The following is a 25904-nucleotide window of genomic DNA, read 5'->3' on the forward strand; positions in this document are numbered from 1 at the left end:
TTTCAGCCCTTCATTTTCCATCTGTGCAGGTTCTTTGCTTTGAAGTGGGTCTTTTGTAGACAGCACATGTTCAGGTCATATTTCCTTATCAGCTACCCTATGTCCTTTGATTAGAGCATTTAATCCATTTACATTTAAGGTTATTATTGATAGGTACTCATTTATTGCCATATTTCCCCTTTGTACCCATGTTCCACTCTCTCTCACTCTTTTGCTTCATCTATTTAAAGCAGTCCCTTTAGCATCTCTTGCAGTGCTATTTTGGTGAAGGTGTAAATTTTTAGCCTTCTTTTGTCTTGGAAACTCTTCATTTCACCTTCCATTTTAACTGAAAGCCTAACTGGGTAGAGTAGCCTTGGTTGCAAGCCTTTTTCTTTTCATTACTTGGTATATTTCTTGCCATTACCTTCTGGCTTACAGGATTTCTGTTAAGAAATCAGCTGTTAACCTAATCAGAGCTCCCTTGTATGTTGCTTCTTACTTCTCCCTCTTTGCATTAAGAGTCTCTCTTTGTCTTTGAATTTTGCCATTTTAATCATGATATGTCTCTTTTAATAACTTTATCAATTATGCTATTACAGTGGTCTCATTTTTTTTCTCCCCTTTATCACCTTTCACCCTGCATCCCCACTCCTACCAGCATTCCCCTCCCTTAATTCATGTCCATGTGTCATACATATAAGTTGTTTGGTTTCTCCATTTCCTATTCTATTCTTAACCTCCTCCTGTCTATTTTTTACCTACCATTTATGCTTCTTACTCCATGTACCTTTTTTCCTATTCTCCCCTCACTCCCTCCCTGCTGATAACACTCCATGATCTCAACAGACCCCACAGATCTCCATTTCTGTGATTCTGTTCCTGTTCTAGTTGTTTTCTTAGTTTGTTTTTGTTTTTGTTTTTCTAGGTTCAGTTGTTGATAGTTGTCTGTTTGTTCTCATTTTACTGTTCATAGTTTTGATCTTCTTTTTCTTTTTCTTAGATAAGTCTCTAACAATTCATATAATAAAGGCTTGGTGATGATGAACTCCTTTAACTTGACCTTATCTGGGAAATACTTTATCTGGGAAGACCCATGCTTGCTGCTCTCTCGAAGGAGGTTCACCCTGAATTCTCCACTTTGAGCTGCACTCTACCCATGAGCCATGCCTGGTTGAGTCCTCCCATTCCTTCATTGCTTCAGTGTATTCTCTGCTTCTGAGTTTTGGTTAGCAAAACCACTGTACCCCACCCATGCACATGAACTTGGGTCCTTCCTGATCCTCAGGACTTCCCTCAGCTCCCCTTTTAAAATAATTTCTGTATGGCCCCCCACTGCAGTGCCTTGTCTCACCACCCCAGTAACTCATGAGTCCTGAGCCAATCTAAAGCTGCCCCAGTTCTATGCAGCCAGCAGTGCTGGGCTGAGCAGCGGTGGTGGTCCCCCTACAAAGCCCAGGCCATTGGCCCCCGGGTGCCTCGCAGACAGGCCATTTCCTGCATAGTCTTGTACACTCCCTGTCTTGCCCATGTAAGCACTCACTTACAGATACTTCCACTCACTCTGCACTCTGTGTTCTGACTTCAAATCTGGTCTGTGTCTGTGAGCAGATTAACAGAGCAGCCCACTACTCTGCCACCATCTTCTGTTCCCATTCCCCAACCCTATTTTCTAAGTATAGAATGTTATGACTGCAGCAACTCCTTGGTAACTTTTCTTCCAATGACATTTTTCCACTAACGAATAGGATTTTTAAAGCAATTATTGCCTCTCTCTCCTCAAAATTGATTGATTTTTGGCCTGGCCTTTAATAGCTTTGCTACTTCAAATTCTTCTTATCTACAATGTATTCAATATCTAAATTAGTCAGGATAAGCTAGGTTATACTGCAGTAACAAACAAACCCCCTCACATCTAAGTGACTAAGCATATGTTATTTTTTACACAAAAACCGCTTGTGAGTCTAGTAGCTCTCCAGAGTAGCTCCTTAGCAATGATGAGTCAAAGATTTCCATTCTGATTTCATCTTGTGACTCCATCATCTCCAATGTGTCTTTCAAGGTTACTACCATGGGGAAAGGGAGCAGGTTTGCACATGACTTTTATGACCAGCTGTGCAAGTGATATATATCACACCCACCCTAATGGCAAGGGAGGCTGATAAAAGTGAAGGACCATATTGATGTTAATTGTTCCTGTCATGTTCTTTTATGAAAAAAATAAAGTGATTTTGATATACTGAACAAAATAGGATAACTCGTTTTTTTGGCAGACATACTACTAGTCTCTTGGTGTGTTTCAAGTATACCTAGAAATATAGAAAAGTGGAAGAGATTCTAATCTGAGAATTCTTTTCTACTGTCAAGTCCAGAGAAGTTTCTCTCTGCATGCTTGGATGTCTACTAATGCTACCTCATAATAGTATTATAAAGTAGCATTAGTAGTATAAAGCATTTTTAATAAAAATAAACCTCTATTTTAATAAGGTAGAAATTATTTACCTGGGAAGACAATGAATAAAGTTCTATTAATAAAGTTGAAAACAGAATAAGAACATTTTCTCAACAGAAAGAAATTTTTGTGTAGTGAGAAACAACACCATGCTAAGAGCAAAGGGACATATTTGTATCATATCCCTATCTGGCATAATGTATGTGAGCATAAAATAAAAAAATACAATTATGATTCCATGTAATACCATGTTCTTTGTTAAGAAAGTTAAAAGAACTATTACTTTATTTTCATATTCCTTTTAAAAGCAAGTGCATATATTTGTTTCAATCCCAAGAGAAAACACATTGATGAAATGATCCAGCAAACCTAAATTCGGAGTACCATTGTTACATTCTTACCCCAAATATTCAGCAATACTCTATACAAATTTTGCATTTGGTATTTACTAGTTATTCATTCTTTAATTCTCAGCTATACCACCTTACTCCTGTACCTTATTATTTTGTAACCAAATTATTACTTATAAACCACATTAATTTACTTTCTGTGTCTCTGGTCTTTCTCCACCTCAGTCTGTTCCATCTACTGTGAAAGGCATATAATCCTTGAACACTGTTTTATCATGTCATTCATTTCTCATACATAGTTCCTACTTCCAGGATTTGTAGAATTATTACACTTAAGGCTTTAAAAGACCATGTCCAACTCTATTTCATATATAACATATATTTTACATTTATATATATTATACATATTATCTTTATACATCTTCTGATGTATGGAATAACACTTTTTAATCAAGCTAATGTCTGCTTTAACAAATCTATTTGTCCTAATCTTCATGGTATTTTATCATATAATTACACCTACTATTTACTCAATTATGTTAAACATAACCCCAAAACAGACATTTCTACTCCAAGGGGTAAATTTTTTGGACTATCCCTTTCAATTTCTGTGTGCATACTGGGATAGCCATTGCCTTGAAATACCTTCCCCATCCCCATGTTTCTCCTCCTTCAATGATCATTTTAATGTCTGCTTTGAAAAAGCCTTTTTCTGGCCAGTCTAAAGTTCATTTTCTGTCCTTTATTAAGTCTTTGTTGTCTATAACATATTGAAGTATATCCTACTTTTCATGTCTTCATATCTCATTCACTGTTACTTTTTTAAAAATAATCCCTAAAATACTCTTGCAGTAGCTACTATCAATCCTTCTAGTTTGAGTCTTACCACAAATGGAAAATATGTGATCATCAGTTCAGTCAGTGTAAAAGCAATATTTGGTGTATTAAATTACTCATTATTCTTCCCTCCACCAGTTGAGTAATCAGCTCAAGGAAATACATATTTGTTTTCATATCTAGAGAAAAATACATTCACCTCTAGACTGAGGAAGTAATAGGATAAGCCTTCCTCTATAAGTGACAAGTTTGTAGGTTAAATATTTCCAGTAATAGATATTCACTGAGCAGCTGCCCTTATTCTGTTTGATTATCAGGCAAGTATAAAAAACTAATGATAGAATAAGCTTTACATTGGGCCCTGGATGTTGTCTTTTCATAGCTGTTTCACCAGACGTAGCTGTAGAATATGATGATTCAGTTTATCCTATGGCGATGAGAGAAGCCCTTCAAGCGGAGGGAGTGCAAAAGACAGTCCGGAAGTATTTCCCAGAGACCTGGATCTGGGATTTGGTGCCACTTGAGTAAGTTATGCATTGCCTGGAATTTAGTTTAAGAGAAGATCTGCATTCTCCTTTGTGATTCCAGTGTTATCATTTGTTCCTGATCCTTTTAGTTCTACTTTGTTCCTTTCTGGTAAATATTTAGGTTAATAGTTCATTGATCTCGTAGTTAAACAATGAAACTTTTTTTCTAATTTGGTCTTGAGGTACCTAAAATAATCGAAAGCAGGAAGCTAGTCTCACCCCTAAAAAGAAAAGAAAAACTTTCAGAGACTTCAGTAATAATGACACAATTTATATCAAGTTTAATAAAAAGAAGGGGAATGGGGATTCATTCACTGTCCTCCTCTTTTTACTTTCATTTAGTTCATCAGGTAACAGTGAGCTGGAAGTAAAGGTTCCTGACACCATCACAAAGTGGAAGGCCAGTGCACTATGCTTGTCTGGAAAAACAGGGCTTGGCCTCTCCCCCATCATCTCTCTTCAAGTCTTCCAGCCCTTCTTCCTAGAACTCACTCTTCCCTACTCTGTGGTGCGAGGAGAAGCCTTTACACTTAAAGCCACTGTGTTCAACTACTTGACCTACTGCATCCGGGTAAGTAACACTTCTCTAGAGATGAACAAAAGTAGAAGGAAGGAACACAATCACCATTCATTACCTAGACCTACGTAATGTCTATAAATCATAATTGAATGTGATGGTACTTAATTTTGGAATGGAACTCAGAACAAACTACCTTATAGGTCCAGGGTGGTAAGGTTACATTCATTTGGGGCTCTATATTATCTGTGTATTCCTAATTTCAGATATTATTTCCACTTGATTACTTCATTTTTCACTCTAATAAAAAAAAATACTTTCCTTGTGTTGGTACGAGCAAGCTTAAATCCTGGACACTTATCCTAATTCCTGTCAGTTTTTAACTCCTTTATTGTAAACATCTAAATGACAAAGTATTTGACAGGATTTCCCCTGTTTGAGCAATTCCTCAAAGCCTCTCAAGTAGTATGCATTGTCCCTTTAGGCTTCAGTCCCCTGTTACCGACCCTCTGCTTGTGCTCAAACTTGTGGGTGGGTATGGGGGACAGGTCAGCATAGAGCTGGAGGACTCTCCTGCCTTCTTGGCTGTCCCAATGAAGAAGAATGAAGAATCTCACTGTGTCTGTGGAGATGGGCAGAAAACTGTGTCCTGGGCTGTGACCCTCAAGTCACTGGGTGAGTGGTAATAATTGTGCTTTCTTCTCTGACCCAAATATGTGTCTTTTTTTCTTTAACAATGATCAATTGACACAAAACCATTATGTATATTGAGGAAATTGAAAAAGAAAAAAACATTCACCATAGAATCGCTGTGTAACTTCTCAGGAAAGGTGAATTTCACAGCAACTGCGGAAGCCCTGCAGTCTGCAGAATTGTGCGGCAGTGAGTTCCCTCAAGACCCAGCACTTGGACACAAGGACACTGTAGTCAAGCCCTTATTAGTTGAGGTATGCAGGTATATTTTCTCAGACATTTATTATATAATGGCAGACCATCTAATATGTGTGTGACAGGGACATTTAATTCCCATACGGATATACCACAACTCAATTATATACTAACATCTTCTCCTCTCCTAAAGAGTGACTGATTTTTCTCTTATACATCCAGTGTCACTTCATCTTTTTTATTTTTTCTTTTCATATAAAGCCTGAGGGAATAGAAAAGGAGGAAACTTTCAACTCACTCCTCTGTGCAACAGGTAAGTGTCAAAAACAGACAAAATTCTCATGTTTCACCCCTTGCCAAAGTATATGGTTATAGAATGCCCTTGGGGGAATGTTGTCCTTTGGGGAGGGAAATTGTATATTTTCCCATGTACAAATCTAAGGACATTTGGTGAAAAACAACTTTTTCCTGATGAAGGCATAGAGAAGTTAAAAGGCCCAAAAGATCTTGGCTAATATTAAAGACAAAAGCTGGCGTGTATGGGACAGGATTTCTGCCAATACAAAAGTGTGCCTCCTATACTTCTCTCTAAACAATTTTCAAAATATTGCAATATATGTGACATTAACACTATTATTCAATTAATTGTTTAAATGTGCTCAGATTTTTTAAAATTTAAATACAAATTATAAGAAAAACTTTAGGTCTAATATGCTTTTAGAGTACATTCAGCATACTCTATTCTCTGGAGTCTTTTCACTTTTTGTTTCTTTTTCCTGGAAGTCTTTTCCCCAGATATCTATAAATCTTACTCCATGACTTACTCTAAGTCTCCAGTCACCTATAATTTTTTTAATCAATGAGCTTTTTAGTAAGTAATCCTCTCCCTATACCATGCACTTTCTGATTTGATTTTTCTTATTAGCTTACCCATATAAACACTCTACTTTAATTTTCTCTATAAAACTTAACATCTATCATATTAAATATTGATTTGTTATCTTATTACTCCCATTAAAATAAAAATTCCAGGAAGTCAGGAGATTTGTTTTGAAAATTGCTATATCATTACACTTAAAACAGAACCTAACTTGCACACACTTCATACATATTAATGGAATAAATGTAATTTTTCTAAAAACTAACAATATTAGAAACTAACATACGCAATGAAGAAAAGGGAATAAATATACCATATGATGTACGCATCAGAAATCTATAGAAATTTAGCACAAATATATATACTTAATATGAACTACGCTGTGAGAAGAATCATGGCTTTAGGAGAAACTTGGATTGCATCAAAGAAATTATATAAGAAACAAGAAATGAGAGTTTGGATCTTGCTCATATAGAGGGAAGATATGCAAACAAAAATAGAACATATCTCTCATGTTTAACTCCCTTATATATGGTTTTTTTTTTCATCAGAAACTGGAGTACCTGAAAAGTTGTCACTAAAAGTTCCTTCAAATGTGGTTGAAGGATCTGCCAGGGCCACATATTCAGTTTTGGGTGAGTCTCCCAGCCCAAAGGAAGCAGCTGCCTATCTCCATAATTCTACTGCACAGGGCCTCACCATCTGTGGTTAATGAGATCACTGGCTCTAGTCACTGGAGTAAGAAAAAGAGTGCTAAACTAAGTATTGCATTGTATATTCATCAAAAAGGAGGTCAAATAGATGTTGTGATATATATGTTGATATATTGTAAAAAGTATGAAGGGTCACCTCTCTGTGTCCTTATATTCAAAGGATTGAGTATGTGGTGGTGCTTCTTAATATACTTGAATATAGTTGGTTTATACCAGACGTGTCTGTCATCAGGAAAGATGTATCCTGTCATTCAGTTTTCCTTGTTTTATTCAATCCTTCAACCATCTACTTTACTTTTCCTACTCCTCTTTTTTCTTTCTATTTCTTATGTTCCTTTACGTCCTATGTTTTTGTGTCCTCCCCTCCATTAAGTGAGTGACCTCTCACTTAGCTAGTATCTATCTTCCCATACCAACAAAAACAGACTGAGTTCTTCTGATTTTTCTACACCTTTCATTCCCCAGGTGATATACTAGGCTCTGCAATGCAAAATCTTCAGAATCTTCTCCAGATGCCTTATGGTTGTGGGGAGCAGAATATGGTCCTTTTTGTCCCTAACATCTATGCTTTGAACTATCTGAATGAGACACAACAGCTGACAGAGAAGATCAAGTCCAAAGCCATTAGCCACCTCATTAGTGGTAAGAGATTACCCCAACACAAAAAATGTTAATTGAGTCCCAAAATATCTCCTTTAGGGAACTCAAATCTGTATCCCTTTGGTTAAGATTTGATCATTATCATTGCTGTAATGTCCAATAAAATGTCCCACCATACAATCAGAAAATTCAATAGCATCATCAATTCTTGGAGATATCTTGATAAAAAAACCAAGTGTTCCTATGACTCATCAACAAGTATTGAGGAAAAAAACAGTAATTCCCCAATGTCTCTGCTGTTTCACAAATCTATGAAAACTTCTTCTTCAGGATATCAAAGACAGTTGAATTATAAACACAACGATGGTTCATACAGCACCTTTGGGGATCAAGGAGGTACAAGTCAGGGAAATACTTGGTAAGACAATTATTTCCATGTGCTCTTTGTAGATCCATAATATTTCAGAATTATGGAATTAGCTATTCTCTGATACTTGGAGTTCTTTTATGGAAATCTGTATCCTTTAAAAATCTGTATGTGTGTCATCACACTGGGTGATCTCACCATTCATCTGTGAAAGCTCACCTGATCTGATAGCACAGTGCATAGCAGTGAAATAAGGATCCCCCACAATGGCAATGTAAGGCAGAAAGTGTCATAATGAGAAATGATCAAGGAAGAAACTTCCACATTCTATAGTAAGAAAGGAGAGCCTAGAGAAGACAAAACAAGACTGTAATGTAGAAAAATCATTCAGAAAAATGGGAGTTTTGGTGGTGAGAAGGCTTGGAGACTCCAACAAATACTTCATGAAAAGAAAATAAGTGAAAAGCATCAACTCTTGAGAAACCAATAAAATTGAGAGATTTACAAAAAGAGACTCAGAGTTTTGGGGACAAACAGAGAATTCAGTGTTCTAGTATCATTTCACCCCCAAATCACCCCATTGATTTCCTTCACTGAATTATGAAAATCAGTGTCTGGAGGCAGTGCACAGAGTGAGCTTGTCCTGATGTCTCATCTTCTTTGCTGGCAGGCTCACTGCATTTGTGCTTAAGTCCTTTTCTCAAGCTCGGTCATATATCTTTGTGGAGGAGTCACACATCATGGATTCCTTCACCTGGCTCTCAGGGAAGCAAAAGGAAAATGGCTGTTTCCAACACTCTGGATCACTGCTAAACAATGCTATTAAGGTGATGCCTTTAACATTGTTTCAATCCTAATAATAGTGACATGTCAGAGCAATGATGCTCCTATTCATTCCTCAAGTCTTGGAGACACAGCTTTGAGGGAGTATGGTAGGCTCTAAAGCTTCTGAAATCTAGCAATTAATTAGCAATTTTTTTACTGAATAAGGATAATGTGCAAAAAACCCAGTATATTACTAAAAGTTAGAAAAAGGGATTCAGGGCAGATTTGAGAATTTTAGGGAGGGAAAAGGAGGTGAAAAATCAATAATATTACTCAAATAAAGATACTTTCTAGTGAAGACTTTCTAGTGAAATATAGAGTTAGCTGACTCTGGCTAATGAATACTGGAGTGCTTTAGTGTCTCTGCCTCTGGCCCTTACAGGGTGGAGTAGATGACGAGATGACACTCTCTGCCTACATCACCATTGCTCTGCTGGAGATGCCACTGCCTGTCACAGTATGTACTAGCACATACCCTATACCTGCTTCTTACAAATGTTAAGGGGGAAAAATCATAAATCTCTGAATCTCTGAGGAAAATGAGTTGTAGTTTTGTGTTATATAATTTTGGTATAGTGCACTGGAACATAAAGGACTACATCCATTTGGATGCTGCAGAGGAAATTATTTTCTGGTCCAAACTATGAGGTTGCACAAGCACGTTCAGGCTTTTAATCAGGGGTTAGCCTGGGAACAGTTCATTATCCTACTTCTGCTATCTTAAGATGTCCTTTCATCTTCTTCACAGCACCCAGTTGTCCGCAATGCTCTATTCTGCCTGGAAAGTACATGGGCATCCACTTCAGAAGCCCAAGGAAGTCTTGTCTATACCAAGGCATTATTGGCCTATGCCTTTGCCCTAGCAAGAAACCAGGCCAAAAGAAGTGAGCTGCTTCAATCACTGGACAAAGAGGCTATAAAAGAAGGTAACAGCCATTCCTGAAAAACTTACTTCCAAAAATTACCAGTGATCAGAAGGGAGAGGACCTCACACTTATTATTCCATATTATACTATTTATATTATATCATATCATATTATATTCTAGTATATTTAGTATAGTATAGTATATGATTTATCATATATGTGATGTTATACTCATATTATATTACATTACATTATGATATAATAAGAATAATTATCATTGATCAAAAATAAATTCTCTAGGTAACACGAATCATTTTACCTTATTGACTCTATACAGCCCAAAGTCTAATATCATACAAGTATGTAATGAACAGAAAGGCACAATGGGATTTGCTGGGAACTTAATTTATTTTCTTGGAAAAGATTTGATAGATCAGTGATTACTTTAAATTTTTATTTTATTTATTTCAATTCACTAGGTGAGCTCTATAATGGCCTCACTAATTAGATTTTGAAACCATTCTCTAAGCTTAAGATTGGGTTTTTGTTTTGTTTTGTTTTGTTTTTCCATTTCAAAGAGGACTCAATCCACTTGCAACGTCCTGGGAAACTTCAAGAAGCTAAGACATTCTATTATCAACCTCGGGCTCCTTCTGCTGAAGTGGAGATGACATCTTACTTGCTCCTTGCCTATCTTACCTCCCAGCCTGCCCCATCTTCAGAAGACCTGTCTGTAGCCTCACGTATTGTGAAATGGATAACCAAGCAACAAAACCCCAATGGAGGTTTCTCTTCCACTCAGGTCTGTGGAGAGAGGCCTGCATGTAGCTGTCCAGATCTCTCTAAGGAGAAAAGATACCTATGTAGATACAACCATATTCTGAGTTGAAAAATTGTATAGTGTTTCTGATTCATACTTTCTTCATTTCTCCATCACCACAAAGGTTCAGGCCTTATTACTGTGTATATGGGTTACTGCTCTGTCCTCTATACAGTCCCCTATCTTTCTCTTTAGTTGGACCCTCAATTGTAAAATAGACCAATCTTCCAAAAGCAATGTTTTTATAAGATTACTCTCCTGATAACATAAATATTTCTTTATTTTAATTGTTATTCAAGTACAGTTTCCTGCCTTTTTCCCCACCCCAGCACACCCTTCCAGCCCTCTCGACCTCCCTCCTATTTCCATCCCACCCCCTGTTATTGTCCATGTGTCGTTTGTACTTGTTCCTGCAAACCCTTCCCTTTTTCCCCTGAAATTCCCTCCCCTCCCCACTCTGGTTACTGTCAGCCTGTTTTCTATTTCAGTGTCTTTGGTTATATTTTGCTTGTTTGTTTGTTTTTGTTGATTAGGTTCCTGTTAAACATGAGATCATATGGTATTTGTCTTTCACTGCCTGCTTATTTCACTTAGCATAATGCTTTCCAGTTCCATCCATACTGTCTCAAAGGGTAAGAGCTCCTTTCTTTCTGCTGCATAGAATTCCACTGTGTAAGTGTACCGTAGCTTTTTGATCCATTCATTTACCATTGGGTACCTAGGTTGCTTCCAGCACTTGGCTATTGTAAATTGTGGTGCTATGAACATTGGGGTGCATAGGTTCTTTTGGATTGGTGTTTCAGGGTTCTTACATATAATCCTAGCAGTAGAATTGCTGGGTCAAAAGGCAGGCCCATTTTTAGTTTTCTGAGGAAATTCCATACTGTCTTCCATAGTGGTTGCACCAGTCTGCAATCCCACGAACAGTGCATTAGGGTCCCCTTTTCTCTACAACCTCTCCATTATAAACTTTGTTTATGATAGCCATTCTGACTGGTGTGAAGTGGTATCTCATTGTGGTTTTAATTTGCATCTCTCTGATAGCTAGCCATACTGAGCACCTTTTCATGTGTCTTTGGATATTCTGTATTTCCTCCTTGGAGAAGTGTCTCTTCAAGTCCTTTGCCCCTTTTTTAATTGGGTTGCTTGTCTTCTTAGAGTGGAGTCACGTGAGTTCTTTATATATTTTTGAGATTAAACCCTTGTCTGAGGTATCATTGGCAAATATGTTTTCCCATATGGTTGGTTCTCTTTTTATTTTAATACTATTTTCTTTAGCCATGCAGAAGCTTCTTAATTTGATGAGGTCCCATTTGTTTATTCTTTCCTTTATGTCCCGGGCTTTAGGGGACATATCAGTGAAGATGTTGCTACGTGGAATGTCTGAGATTTTCCTGCTGATGTTTTCTTCTAGGATTTTTATGGTGTCACGACTTATATTTAAGTCTTTTATTCACCTTGAATTTACTTTTGTGTATGGTGTAAGTTGGTGGTCGAGTTTCATTTTTTTGCATGTAGCTGTCCAGATCTCCCAATGCCATTTGTTGAAGAGGCTATTTTTACTCCATTTTATGTTGCTGCCCCCTTTGTCAAAAATTAATTGACTGTAGAGATTTGAGTTTATTTCTGGGCTCTCTGTTCTGTTCCATTGGTGTGTCTGTTTTTATGTCAGCACCAGGCTCTTTTGATTACAGTGACCTTGTAGTATAGTCTAGTATCAGGTATTGTGATCCCTACTACTTTGCTCTTCTTTCTTAAAATTACAGCAGCTATTCGGGGTTGTTAATGGCTCCATATAAATTTTTGAAGTGTTTGTTCTATATCTGTGAAATATGCCATTGGTATTTTAATAGGCATTGCATTGAATCTGTAACTTGCTTTGGGTTATATGGACATTTTGATGATGTTCATTCTTCCAATCCATGAACACGGTATACGTTTCCATTTGTTTGTGTCTTCCTTGATTTCTTTCTTCAGTTGATAATATAAATATTTTTATCCAAAGACTAAAATTATGTAACACTTTACTCAAAATATTTCTTTTCCTCAGTGAACATGAGTATTTCTTTCCCTTCACTTTTTCTGGAATTGGCTCACTCTCTTTTCTGTGTCTTCACTTAGAACATTTCCCACACTTGATGCCTCTCTTCTGTCTATATAAACTTTTCTTATTATTTTATATAATCATTTTTCTTACCTCCTTGATAGTTTTGTTACTATTGTAGCCCCAATTTCTTCAGCCTTCTCTGAATTTTTACAACAAATATTATTATATAAATTTTTGAAATAACCTCTGCTTTGTGTCAAATATTTGAGTCTTATTTCTATATGTATATTTTAAGTTATTGAATGAGGACTCTTCTTCATTTTTCCCCAAATTACCTAGAATAACTCCTGATTAATACCATGACTGAGCTTAATTGAAATTCAGTTAATGAGCTGTGTTTTTATAAATGAATAACTATGAGAAAGAGTAATATTGGTATGATTTACTTCTAGTGTAATGTTGTAAAATTCCTCTCCAGTGATTTCTACACCCATCTTTTTCAGGATACAGTGGTAGCTCTTCAAGCCCTCTCCAAATATGGAGCAACAACTTTCACTAAAAGGGAGAAAGCAGCTACAGTTACCGTCAAGTCTTCAGAGACCTTCTCAGAAGAACTTCAAGTAGATGAAACCAATCGCCTATTGCTGCAGGAGGTGGCATTGCCAGAGATCCCAGGGGAGTACAGCACAACAGTGTCAGGGTCAGGATGTGTGTACCTCCAGGTGAGACTGCCAGGGTTTAAAGGATGTTACAAATGGGGAAAAGTGTCAAGAATTAGATTTGAATTTCAAAATAGAAAAGGAAATGTGTGCTAAGGGGAAAATATGAATCACCTAGAAGAGATAGACTATTTAAGTGCAAAAATAAATAATTCTTTTCAATTTGTTGCAGACATCCCTGAGATACAATGTCCTGCCCAAGAAAGAAGAGAAAGTTCCCTTCACCCTGAATGTTGATACTCTCCCCAAGGATTGTGATGGAGTAGATGCTCACAGGAAATTCCAGATTCACATCAACATTAGGTAAATTCTAAATCACTACCAGAACTATCATAGAATATGGTAAATTGATTTTCTTGTGTGGGAGAATGCTATTATCCAATGACATACATAATGTAGATGGAATTCTTGTGATATATATTAATGAGAAAATATTCTTCACTCTGACTGAAAAGACTTAACATTGAGAACAAAATGTTGCTATAGCCACAGAGTGCAATTTTATAAAGATGGGTTTTCCAAGCAACCATAGCAGAGGCAAATAAAGTAGATGGAGAAGCTGAGTGGTTGGTAGGTATAGTGAACACTACAAATAAGGAGAAGGAAAGGTTTCTATCTTGATGAGTTCTCAAGAATTTTGTTTGAATGCCTTGTCCCTGTGCCTTGGCTTCACAGTTATACTGGGGAACGACCCAGCTCCAACATGGTCATTGTTGATGTCAAGATGGTATCCGGTTTCATACCTGTGAAACCATCAGTGAAAAAGGTAAACCCTACATCCCTTATGGATAGAAGAGTCATGATAAGTGTTGCCATTTATGCTTATCAAAATTTTCTTTTATTGATTCAGTTTTCAAGAGGCTTACTCCCTTTAACTTGCTTCTTTAGAAGATGTTTCCATCATTTTAATAGTGGGAATCATTTTTATATGGTCTCAAGTATAAGACATATTTCATAAATATAGTTTATAGTATTCTAGCAGGCCCTGAGATACTAGGGGTATGTGAAGAGGTATCAAATTATCTTCTATATATTATATATGTATATACATACACAGTGGGGCAAAAGTAGGTTTGCAGTTGTAAGTACATGCAACATAGTTTACTCTTGTATTATTATTTATTAATTATTATATTATTTTCCATACAAACAATGGTAAACCTACTTTTGCCCCACCCTATGTATGTGATATATGTGAAATATTATAACATATTCTAAAGAAATCAAAATGAGCAGTTTGAATGTTTCTGAGCAACCATTTGGATTTCAAATACCTGAAAACTGCTGTCGGCCTAAAATTTTTTCATCCTGTATCTCTGTCTTATCCTCCTGGTCAACAGCTCCAAGAAAAGTCTCAGATTCAAAGGACTGAAGTGAGCACCAACCATGTCCTGATTTACTTTGAAGAGGTAAGATTTCTCTGTAATATTGCTAGATCTGGGAGAACTACTAGAGATTCCAAAAAAACTGGTACAGATTCCAAATAGTGTTTTTCAAATACACAGGTGAAGGAGAACATAATTATTTAGGGAAATGAAGACAGGAGAACATAATTACTTAGGGAAATGGAGACAGGACTAGTCAACAAGGTTCAATTTACTACATTTGACTGTCCATGGAATTGACTCTTTTGCCCTTCTTTTATCTGTCACTGTGTTTTGCAAGTCCTCAAATGCCCCATTCTTTCCATAGTTTTTGTTACAAATAGACAGCATAACCATAGGGCTTGACAATATCTTAAGAAGAGAGGATGATACTCTAGCTGGTATAGTTCAGTGGATTGAATGCTGGCCTGCAAACCAATGGGTCACCAGTTTGATTCCCAATCAGGGCACATGCCTGGGTTGCAGGTCATGTCTCCAGTAGAGGGTGTGCGAGAGACAACCATATACTGATGTTTCTCTCCCTCTCTTTCTCCCTCCCTTCCCTCTCTCTAAAAATAAATAAAATCTTTTTTAAAAAGAAGAAGAGAGGATAATAATTGGTAACTAAGTTAATCTTCAACTGTAATTCAGTTTTCCTGTTTCTCTAGCTAACCAAACAAGTCCTGAGTTTCTCCTTCTCAGTGGAACAAGACATTCAAGTAGAGAATTTAAAACCAGCCATAGTAAAAGCCTACGATTATTATGAGACAGGTGAGTGGGATTCACACATACTGTACTTTGATTTTTAAAAAATGGACTAAACTAACAAATGGTTGTCTTAACGAAAACAAAACTCTGTAGTTTGTCACAGGAAGAAAAACTGAGTTTATGGTCATCGGACAATCATGTTCTTATGTATTAACCTTTCATTTGCTCCCTAAACAAGTCTTAGAGCTATATGAACTGATCTTGAAGCAATGAGGGGGTGAGCTCTTTCTAAATCCCTTTACAAAGTTGTTTGCTCTGGACTGAATTATTCTAGGAAGACAAGAATAACAATAACTGAAAGACCACATCTCACTACTGATTATGTGATATAAGATCTAAAATTGGATCTATTTTTTGACTTGGGCCTTGGATAGTCTCACAAAATCTGGTAAATTTTGAAACATATCTGGAAGTTCTTTCATTTACTCATACCTTTGAACTAGAAACTTACCAACATTTCAGCACGCTACTAGTGTTAAAACTTTCCTCCTTCTTAGATTAAGGGAAGGTTCAGAGAGGAAGGTATTAGAACTCAAATGACAAAAACACAGCTGTGATAAAGGGTGGTACAGTGTTCTATACATAGAGACAGTTTTCCATCTGTGAAACCTGCCCCTCCATTCTGATCCAACCCAATTTTCTCTTATTCACCCCTCCAAATGCTTTTGTACAGAAGGCCATCGCTTTTATTGGCTCCATGACTGTTTTTATACTTTCTTTTTTAGCTTCCATTGTACATTTTGCTTACAATTCACTGCTCATGTGCCTGTTATTGAATGTCTTCACTCTTTCTGTTTCATCATTTTTGTTTCAGATGAATTCACCATTGAAGAGTACAGTGCTCCCTGCAGTGCAGGTAAAGTATAAATGAAAAAATCTAATGCCAAAAAAAAGCAAATAAATAAATATCTGTTGTCTGCATGAGGCAGCTTCTTGAATATATCCTTATCATATGATAAAACTCCTTGGGTTATTATTTATGAATTAAACAATTTCAAATGTATTGTAGAATTCCTCAGTAGAAAAAATGCAAGTTAAATATAATTTCTGGTGTCTGGGATAACTTGTTTGAAGATGAGTTCAGTAATTTGCCACATATGAAAAACAAACCATCTAACATTTTGTTGTATTCCATACCTAGTGGTAATATGTTTATCACCTATGACATTCCTAGAATGTTTCTAAACCTATACTAGTTAAGATCAGGAAACTTTTCACTGTAATTCTGCATATAGGATAGCATGAAAGATGTTACATACAAGACCTTCCTCTGGACTGGTTGACAGGGTATATCTTTGACAATATAATACTTCTATGAGTCCTTCCGTTCTCCACTTTAAAATAGTTTTTTTAAGAAACTGAGAACAGCTCTATCATTAAAAATAATTGAAATATATAAGTTCAAATATTTACAATTAAAATATGAGAAACTATTACTTTAGTAGATCACAGAATTTCCCAAGTATTTGTACCTTTCCTTTTACTGTTTAGAATCTAAACTTGGAAATGCTTGAAAATGGAAACTTATGGACCTCATCAAATGAAATTCTCCAAAAATGAAGAACAAAGACTTATAGGAGAGAAGGCAGTGGGAGAGAGGGCAGAAATTGGAAATAAATAATATTTGTATGTTGAATAAGTTTATAACATTTACAACTCTGTTGTTTCTTTTGTTCTTTATCAATGTTATATTTCCCTTCTGAAATATGTTTCTATTCCTCATAATGTTTTTAAAAACACTAAACTATTATACAAAGTATTGTATTCCAAAACACTAGTGATAAATTGGGGTTGCAATAAATGTTCAAGTAACCCACAGGAAGGTAGAAAACAATGTTTCCAAGTACTGAAACAACTAAAATGCCCATCAATAGGTGAATGGTTAAACTACCTGTGGTACCTTTATACCATGAAATACTACTCATCAATAAAAAGGAGCAAACTTGATATACACACTTGTGTGGATTTCAAAGACAATATGCTAAGTAATCTCAAAGCCAATTTCAAAAGGTTAACTGTATTTCCTTTTATATAACATTCTTGACATGACAATATTACAGAAATGGAAAACGAATTAGTGATTTCCAGGGGTTACTATAAAAGGATAGCATGAGAGAGATCTTTGTGGTGATGAAATCCTGTACATGTGAGAACAGAAGTCTCAGTTCAAGCTTTCACATTTAATTCCTTCTCAAATTATTTTGTTTATTGTGTGATAAGTATCTAAATGGACTTTTTCTCTTGTAGCTTTCTAATAATCCCATTATCATTTATTGACCAATTATATATTACCCGGCTAATAAAAAATGACTCCTTTATCACACATTAAATTATCATACATTCAGAAGCTTGTTTCTGAGTGATTTATCTGATTCCATTGATTAGCTAGTCTATTCTTTCACAGACACCTTGTGTCTCTCTGTTCATGTTTTCTTTACACTACTAAGCTCAATATTTATTCCAGGTAAAACATTGAAATCCATTTATCAAGTTAATTATCCCCATAGTCACACTGGGTATTGTTTAGTACAACATTGAATATGAATGAATTTATAATGATTGTGAATGTAAACATTTTACAGCATTTTAGCCACCCATATTTAGATATATTTTATCTTTATTTAAGTCACATGAAGTTAAAATTAAAAATTAACTTAAGAAAGAAGACCAAAAACTGAACAGTAAAATGACAACAAACTCACAACTATCAACAACTGAACCTAAAAACCAAAAACCAAAACTAAGCAATCAACTAGAACAGGAATGGAATCATAGAAATGGAGATCACATGGAGGGTTATCAGTGGGGAAGGGGAGAATGTGGGGGAAATGTACATGTACTAAGAAGCATAATAGATAGGCACAAAATAAACAGGGGGAGGTTAAGAATAGTATAGGAAATGGAGAAGCCAAAGAACTTACATGTACAACCCATGGGCATGAATTGGGCAGAGGATGGTGGAGGGTGGAAGGGTGGTGCAGGGAGGAGGGGGATAAAGGAGAGAAAGAATGGGGCAACTGTAATAGTATAATCAATAAAATGTACTTTAAAAATTAACTTTATGGACATATATAGTAAGATAAACTGAAAGCTTAAAGTAACATATATACGGAGAAAATTTTAAAGATATGGACAAAAATAAAATTAAAAGATAATGAAGAACTAAAACACTATTTCTTATTTGTTGGTAGAAACTTCTGGAAAAAAATTTAGCAAGAAAATATTTCAGATTTTTCATTGTGAGAGTTTATCTTCTAGGGAGTGATGTGAAGAAGAAAGCAAGTTTTTTGCTGATCTCCAGATACACAGACCATTTGTGCAGGACTGGCGTGTCTTCTTCAGGCTACAGCAAATGTTTTAGCGCATGTATTTTCTTCCATGCTTATATAATTAAACACTTTTAAATTTTATTTTCTTCTCATCCATAGACTCTTTAAAACCCAAGCCTGTGTCTTAATCATGTCTATAGCCCACTCACTCAGCACAGTGCTGGGAATGTGGTCAGTAAAACAAAACAAAGGTGTCATTAAATGGGTCAGTGCTCCATGAGCATATTCCTGTGGGTAAAGAGAAGACAAATACAGTAATACATAGGTATTGGCATATACTAGTACAGAAAATGAACTGCTAGAAAGATCATTTTCACAGAAATTTAACTTGTTGCTTAATGTTTCACAAATGCTCCATGGAAAACATTCACATACTTTTTCAAAGTCAGATTAATGAGGGAAAATAACTTTTGGTTATTTATTAGAACTTTAAGCAGAATATGTTTAACAGTACATTTTGCATTCACTGAACTCTAAGAGGAAAATCATTGCCTATATCTTGTAAAACTAGCTGTCACCAATCATTAAAAGGATAAATACAGAGCAGACTTCCGGCAAGATGGAGGAATAGGTGATCGCACCGTACCTCCTCGTACAACCAAGATTAGAAAACCAATAATTTACAACAATAATTTACTATCAGAATAACACCCAGATCCGGCAGAGGATTTATCTGAATGGAAGTCGGGCAGCCAAGAAGTTGAAGTAGACGCGTTCATCCGGACTGGTAGGAGAAGACGAGCCGGCGGGCGCAGGGCTGGCTCGGGTCGGCAGCGCGCGGAGGTCAGGGGAAGGTTTGGCGTGAAATCGGCGCAAAAGCCATCCGGCGCGCAAGAAGGCAGCGGTGATCCCTGAGTACGCAAGCTGCGGCTGGCAGACCCAGAGGGGCAGCGATTGTGGACCAGGGCAGAACTCGCGGCCCAGAAGCCCAGACAAGGGTCTGAGTCCAGGGGAACGGAACTACCGCCATTGTTTTCTCCCGCCCTGCTCCTGCTCCCGCCCCGCCCCCACATATAACATCACAATCTAGTGACTGAGGTGCCCAGCCCCGGTGAACACCTAAGGCTCCGCCCCCCACTGTAACAAGAGCAACCAGACCGGAAAAAAAAAAAAAGGAGAGACAGGGGGAAAAAAAAACCATGTTTTCAACAGAGCAAATCAGTCCCCCAGGACTCATCCTTTTGAGCGACCAAGAATTAGCCAATCTATCAGATGCGCAGTTCAAAACACTGGTGATCAGAAAGCTCACGGAACTAGTGGATTTTGGATGAAATTTAGACGAAAGAATGCAGACTACCATAAAACAGATGCAGGAAGACACGCGGAGGAGAGCCAATAGTGAAAGGAAGGAATATGAGTCTCAAAACAATACAGTGGACCAGAAAGAAGATAGAATCAATCAAGCAGGAAAGCATGATGAAATAAGAATTCAAAAAATTGAGGAAAAGATTAAGAGCATCCAAGACACCTTTAAACGTTCCAATATCCGAATTATAGGGGTACCAGAATCGGAAGGGGAAAAGCAACAGATTGAGCACGTATTTGAACAAATAATAAAGGAGAACTTCCCCAATCTGGCAAAGGGAACAGTCTTCCAAGAAATCCAAGAAGCTCAGAGAGCCCCAAAGAAGTTGGACCCAAGAAGAAACACACCAAGGCACATCATAATTACATTAGCCAAGGTAAAAACGAAGGAGAGAATCCTAGAAGCAGCAAGAGATTAGGGGACAGTAACCTACAAAGGAGTTCCCATCAGACTGTCAGCTGATTTCTCCAAAGAGACCTTACAGGCAAGAAGGGGCTGGAAAGAAATATTCCAAGTCATGAAAGACAAGGACCTACATCCCAGATTGCTCTATCCAGCAAAGCTCTCATTTAGAATGGAAGGGCAGATAAAGTGCTTCTCAGATAAGGTCAAGTTAAAGGAGTTCATCATCACCAAACCCTTATTTTATGAAATGCTAAAGGGACTTATCTAAGAAAAGAAGATAAAGAAAAGACATGTATAGTATAAGGACAGCAAACTCACAAATATCAACAACCACACCTAAAGCAAAACCAAAAGAAACTAAGTAAACAATTAGAACAGAAACAGAATCACAGAAATGGAGGGCACATGGAGAGTTAGCAGCAGGAGGGTGGGAGGAAGAGAGAGGGGGAAAAGGTATAGAGAATAAGTAGCATAGAATGTAGGTTGAAAATAGATAGGGGGAGGGCAAGAATAGAATGGGAAATGTAGAAACTAAAGAACTCATAAATATGACACATGGACATGAACTAAAGGGGGAAATGTGGGTGGGAGGGGGTACAGGGTGGAGGGGAGAGAAGGTGGGAAATGGGACAACTGTAATAGCATAATCAATAAAATATATTAAAAAAAAAAGAAAAAAAAAGATAAATACAAATTATCTCTGTTGTGGGTTAAATTGTATCCACCTGGAACATACATTGAAGTTCTAATCCTGCTACCTGTAAACATGACCTCATTTGGAAATAAGATCTTTACAGGTATAATTAAGATGTAAGTTAAATGAGGTCATACTGAAGTAGGTTGGGCCCTTTACTTAATATTACTCTTGTCCTATAACAAGAGGAAAAGGCACACAGAGACAAGCACATGCAGAAGGAGAATAATATTAGACACACAAGGAGAATGCCATGTGATGACTGAGAAAGAGACAGGAACACCAAGGATTGCTGATAACCCAAGAACCAAAGAAAAGGGCATGTAACAGATTCTCCCTGGAGCAAGGCCCTGCCAATGCCTTGATTTCTGACTTCTAGACTCCAGAACTATGAAAAAATAAACTTCTCTTGTTTTAAGCCACCCAGTTTGTTATGACAGCTACTGTAATATCCAATTAAAATAGTACATTTTTCTTCCAGCCAAGATGGAGGCATAGGAGACACACTGTGCCTCCTCGCACAACCAAGATAGAGACAACAACAATTTAGAAACAGAATAACAACCAAAACTGACAGAAAATTGATCTGAATGGAAGTCGGACAACCAAGTAAACAGACTCGTTCATCCAGACTAGTAGGAGGGGAAGAGTCCAGCAGTCAGGCGTGGGTCGCTGCACGGAGAGCAGAGAGCAAAGAGCATTGAGACCGGGCAAGTGAGGCATCCAGGGCGTGCAAGACCACAGTGAGTGGACCCTGAATGCACAAGTGGCAGTTGGCAGACCCCCGCTGAGGGGTGGCAACCGGCAGACCCAGTGAGGCGACAACTGTGAAGCAAGGCACTGCACGCAACCCAGGATCATAGTGCTGGGAAATAGAGCCTTGGGGCACTGATTGAGGACACCTGTGGGGATTGAGGAGCAGGGAGGGACTCCCAGCCTCATAGGAGAGGTCCTTGGAAGGTCCCACAGCATGCACAAGCCCACCCACATGGGAATTGGCACCAAAGAGGCCCAGTTGGCTCGGAGGAAGCAGAAGGGAAGATTGAGGTCCCACGGAGAGCAAAGCAAGTGACATTGTTCCCTCTTGGACCCTGCCCCCACATACAACATCACAACCCAGTGACTGGGGTGCCCCGCCCTGGTGATTACCTAAGGTTACACCCCTCTTACGTAACAGGCACAACCAAACCAAAAGAAAAAGAAAAAAAAAAAGATGGCTCAAACAGAATAGAAAGCCCCTCAATCAGTTTTTTTAAGCAACTGAGAGACAGCCAACCTAGCAGATGTACAGTTCAAAGCACTGGTGATCAGGATGCTCACAGAATTGGTTGATTTTGGTTGCAAATTAGATGAACAAATGAAGGCTACAATAAGTGGAATGAAGAAAAGTGCACAGGGAACCAATAGTGATCGAATGAAGGCTGGGTCTCACATCAGTGGAGTGGACCAGAAGGAAGAAAGAAACAACCAAACAGAAAAGAATGAAGAAATAAGAATTCAAAAAATGAGGAGAGGCTTCGGAACCTCCAGGATATCTTTAAACATTCCAACATCCAAATTATAGGGGTACCAGAAGGGGAAGAGGTAGAGCAACAAGTGGAAAACTTATTTGAACAAATAATAAAGGAGAACTTCCCCAATCTGGCAAAGGAAATAGACTTGCAGGAAGACCAGGAAGCTCAGAGAGTCCCAAAACAGTTGGACCCAAGGAGGAACACACCAAGGCACATCATAATTACATTAGCCAAGGTAAAAATGAAGGAGGGAATCCTAGAAGCAGCAAGAGACAAGGAGACAGTAACCTACAAAGGAGTTCCCATCATACTGTCAGCTGATTTCTCCAAAGAGACCTTACAGGCAAGAAGGGGCTGGAAAGAAATATTCCAAGTCATGGAAGACAAGGACCTACATCCCAGATTGCTCTATCCAGCAAAGCTTTCATTTAGCATGGAAGGGCAGATAAAGTGCTTCTCAGATAAGGTCAAGTTAAAGGAGTTCATCATCACCAAGCCCTCATTTTATGAAATGTTAAGGGGACTTATCTAAGAAAAAGAAGATAAAAAATATGTATAGTAAAAGGACAGCAAACTCACAATTATTAACAACCATACCTAAAGCAAAACAAAAAGAAACTAAGCAAACAAGTAGAACAGGAACAGAACCACAGAAATGGAGATCACATGGAGGGTTAGCAACAGGGGTGTGGGAGGAGGAGAGAGGGGGAAAAGGTACAGAGAATAAGTAGCATAGATGGTAGGTAGAAAATAGACAGGGGTAGGGCAAGAATAGTATGGGAAATGTAGAAGCTAAAGAACTTATGACACATGGACATGAACTAAGGGGGGGAATGTGGGTGGGACAGTGTGTGCAGGGTAGAGAGGAATGAGGGGGAAATAGGACAACTGTAACAGCATAATCAATAAAATATATAAAAAAGAAAGAAAGAAAATCTTAAAAGAATTTAAAAATAATGTATTTTCACTCACTTGCCCAGTTTACTTAGTTCATTCTTCTTTGTCTTTTAAATCAGAACAGATAAATGAGAAAGTCCCAAATGACTGGGTGGATGAAGGAGAAAGCAAGAAATTTCATTGTGTTTTATGTATTTCTACATAGTTTTATTTAGCAATAAAAATGCCTTATCCTATAACTAAAAACAAACAAATATATAAAATCTGAGATATAGGGTATAGTTTTTCAGTTCTAGCACTCTGCCACACTTATAGCTTATCTCAAAAAAAGAAATGAATCTCTTCTTGTTATTAAAGTCCTCCAGGAAGAATTTTCTTGTTCATTTCTCCTGTGGTCATAACAACAATGTAGTAATTCATAATAAAAATAAATAAATCCATGAGTCATTATAGTTGCTAGACTTCAATGCACATTTGGGTGAAAATGTTAATTTGTAGATTTTGATCTGTCCTGGTACATGCTTTCAGGAATGTTTGATTAGTATTTATTTTTTTAAAGATTTCATTTATTTATTTTTTAGAGAGGGGAAGGGAGGGAGAAAAAGAGGGAAAGAAACATTAATGTGCGGTTGTCTCTCACATACCTCTTACTGAGGACCTGGCCTGCAATCCAGGCAAATACTCTGACTGGGAATTGAACCCACGACCCTTTGGTTCTTAGGCCAACACTCAACCACTGAGCCATGCCAGCCAGAGTGATTACTATTTGATACAAAGCAGAAGTATTGTTAAATACCTTTCTTCTTAGTCATTTTAAAAATATAAAAGAGTGTGAGAAATATCTTTATGCTTTTCACTTAATATTCTCAAGTATTTTTCTTTTAAAATTTAAAAATCAGAATTAATAAGTCACCAAATTCAAGACATTAAAATTCAAGACACCAAAGGCAAAAGTTTTGCAAGGACTCAAGTTATTGTTGAGCAAAGTGCTGCCTGAGAAAATCTTGCCAAGGTATATTTAATCTAACAAAAATAAAACTTGTCATGTCCAGTAAATGACCTGATTACTCAAAGTCTGTTAATATACAAGCCATGCAAAAGACTTTCATCATCAGTACACTTGGATAACACATGGCCCCAAAATTCTCTCTTCATTGGCACTGAGCAGCTGAATATAAAATTAAATTTCTTCTTGGTATCAGGCATAAGAAAATGAAAACAAAAAGGGAAATGTCTTTATCAAATTGTTTAGAGTAGGACATCCAAGATGGCAGGAAAGTGGAAGCTACACTAACCTCCTCCCAGGACCAATCTGGAATTACAATTAATCGTAGAAAAATCTTTCTTAATGACCAACTGAACACTAGCTGGAGAAAAGTCTTATGACTATGAGAGCACAGAAAAACCCACTTCACCACAAGACTGGTAGGGAGTGTGGAGGAGGTGCAAGAAGATTGGATGGGCTCCCGTAGGTGGAGGCTGAAGTTTTGGAGGGATATTTCAGTGGCCAGGGTGTTTCATCTGAGAAGTGTGGGGTCTAAATCCCAAGCTAGGCTCTCCAGACTACAGCGCCAGAGCTGGAAAGGAACCCAGATAACATCCAGCTGTCAAAGCAGCATGGTTTCTATCTGCCAGAGAGAGAAAGCTGGACACTCAGAGAGCCTCTTAAAGGGCCAACACACAAAATTTCATTTGCAGCCACTTCCCTGGGCTCTGGTAGAGGGAAGGAAGAGTAGGCTAGAGACACTTGAGAAGAGGCTGGGTTGGTGGATCTGGGGAGGGAACTGAAAGAACAGCTGCCAGGATCCCTGTGCTGAAGCATCTCATACTACAGAAGCCATCTTTCTCAGGCAGAGCACTCCTCTCTGAATGGCATCAACCTGAGGAGAAGCAATAGCCTGCCAACAGAAAGTACTTTGCCCCATCCTGTGGAGCTTAAGCCAGGCTGCTGATTACAGTTCGAGGCTATATCATTGATTATCTTAACAACTTCAGCAGATCTCTGGGAGCTGTATAAGACTTCAGCTGACCCTCACCTGGGTGGGTGCTGGTAATAGTTGGTCTTGGTGCACAGCCTGGTTCCTTCTGCACATAAACAGGCCTAACAAGGGAGCCACACACTACGGATCACTGATAGTTTCAAACAGGTTGACCAGGGCTGGTCATAAGCAGCACCTGACAAAGGCCTCCACCAGAGTCTTTGCAGATCTACCAAATACATAGAAACAAATAAAAGAAGC

At 37.7% G+C, this 25904-nt stretch overlaps 1 protein-coding gene across 1 annotated transcript in view; it reads left to right on the forward strand.

Annotated features, from left to right (window-relative positions):
• The window catches only part of LOC114513890 (pregnancy zone protein-like), a 49547-nt gene extending 32477 nt beyond the window's left edge, over window positions 1-17070 (forward strand). The window contains exons 18-36 of the mRNA XM_036016924.1: window positions 3952-4142; window positions 4488-4716; window positions 5211-5337; window positions 5488-5609; window positions 5812-5863; window positions 6982-7065; window positions 7609-7785; window positions 8074-8161; window positions 8781-8937; window positions 9318-9392; window positions 9684-9861; window positions 10380-10603; window positions 13172-13390; window positions 13560-13690; window positions 14063-14153; window positions 14728-14796; window positions 15420-15522; window positions 16334-16375; window positions 17011-17070. Coding sequence (XP_035872817.1) covers window positions 3952-4142; window positions 4488-4716; window positions 5211-5337; window positions 5488-5609; window positions 5812-5863; window positions 6982-7065; window positions 7609-7785; window positions 8074-8161; window positions 8781-8937; window positions 9318-9392; window positions 9684-9861; window positions 10380-10603; window positions 13172-13390; window positions 13560-13690; window positions 14063-14153; window positions 14728-14796; window positions 15420-15522; window positions 16334-16375; window positions 17011-17033 — 2382 coding nt within the window. The 3' untranslated portion in view covers window positions 17034-17070. The remainder of the gene's footprint in view (window positions 1-3951; window positions 4143-4487; window positions 4717-5210; window positions 5338-5487; window positions 5610-5811; window positions 5864-6981; window positions 7066-7608; window positions 7786-8073; window positions 8162-8780; window positions 8938-9317; window positions 9393-9683; window positions 9862-10379; window positions 10604-13171; window positions 13391-13559; window positions 13691-14062; window positions 14154-14727; window positions 14797-15419; window positions 15523-16333; window positions 16376-17010) is intronic.
• Window positions 17071-25904: the final 8834 nt, after the last annotated feature.

This window comes from Phyllostomus discolor, chromosome 2 (assembly GCF_004126475.2).
Source record: "Phyllostomus discolor isolate MPI-MPIP mPhyDis1 chromosome 2, mPhyDis1.pri.v3, whole genome shotgun sequence".
NCBI classification, from domain to species: domain Eukaryota; kingdom Metazoa; phylum Chordata; class Mammalia; order Chiroptera; family Phyllostomidae; genus Phyllostomus; species Phyllostomus discolor.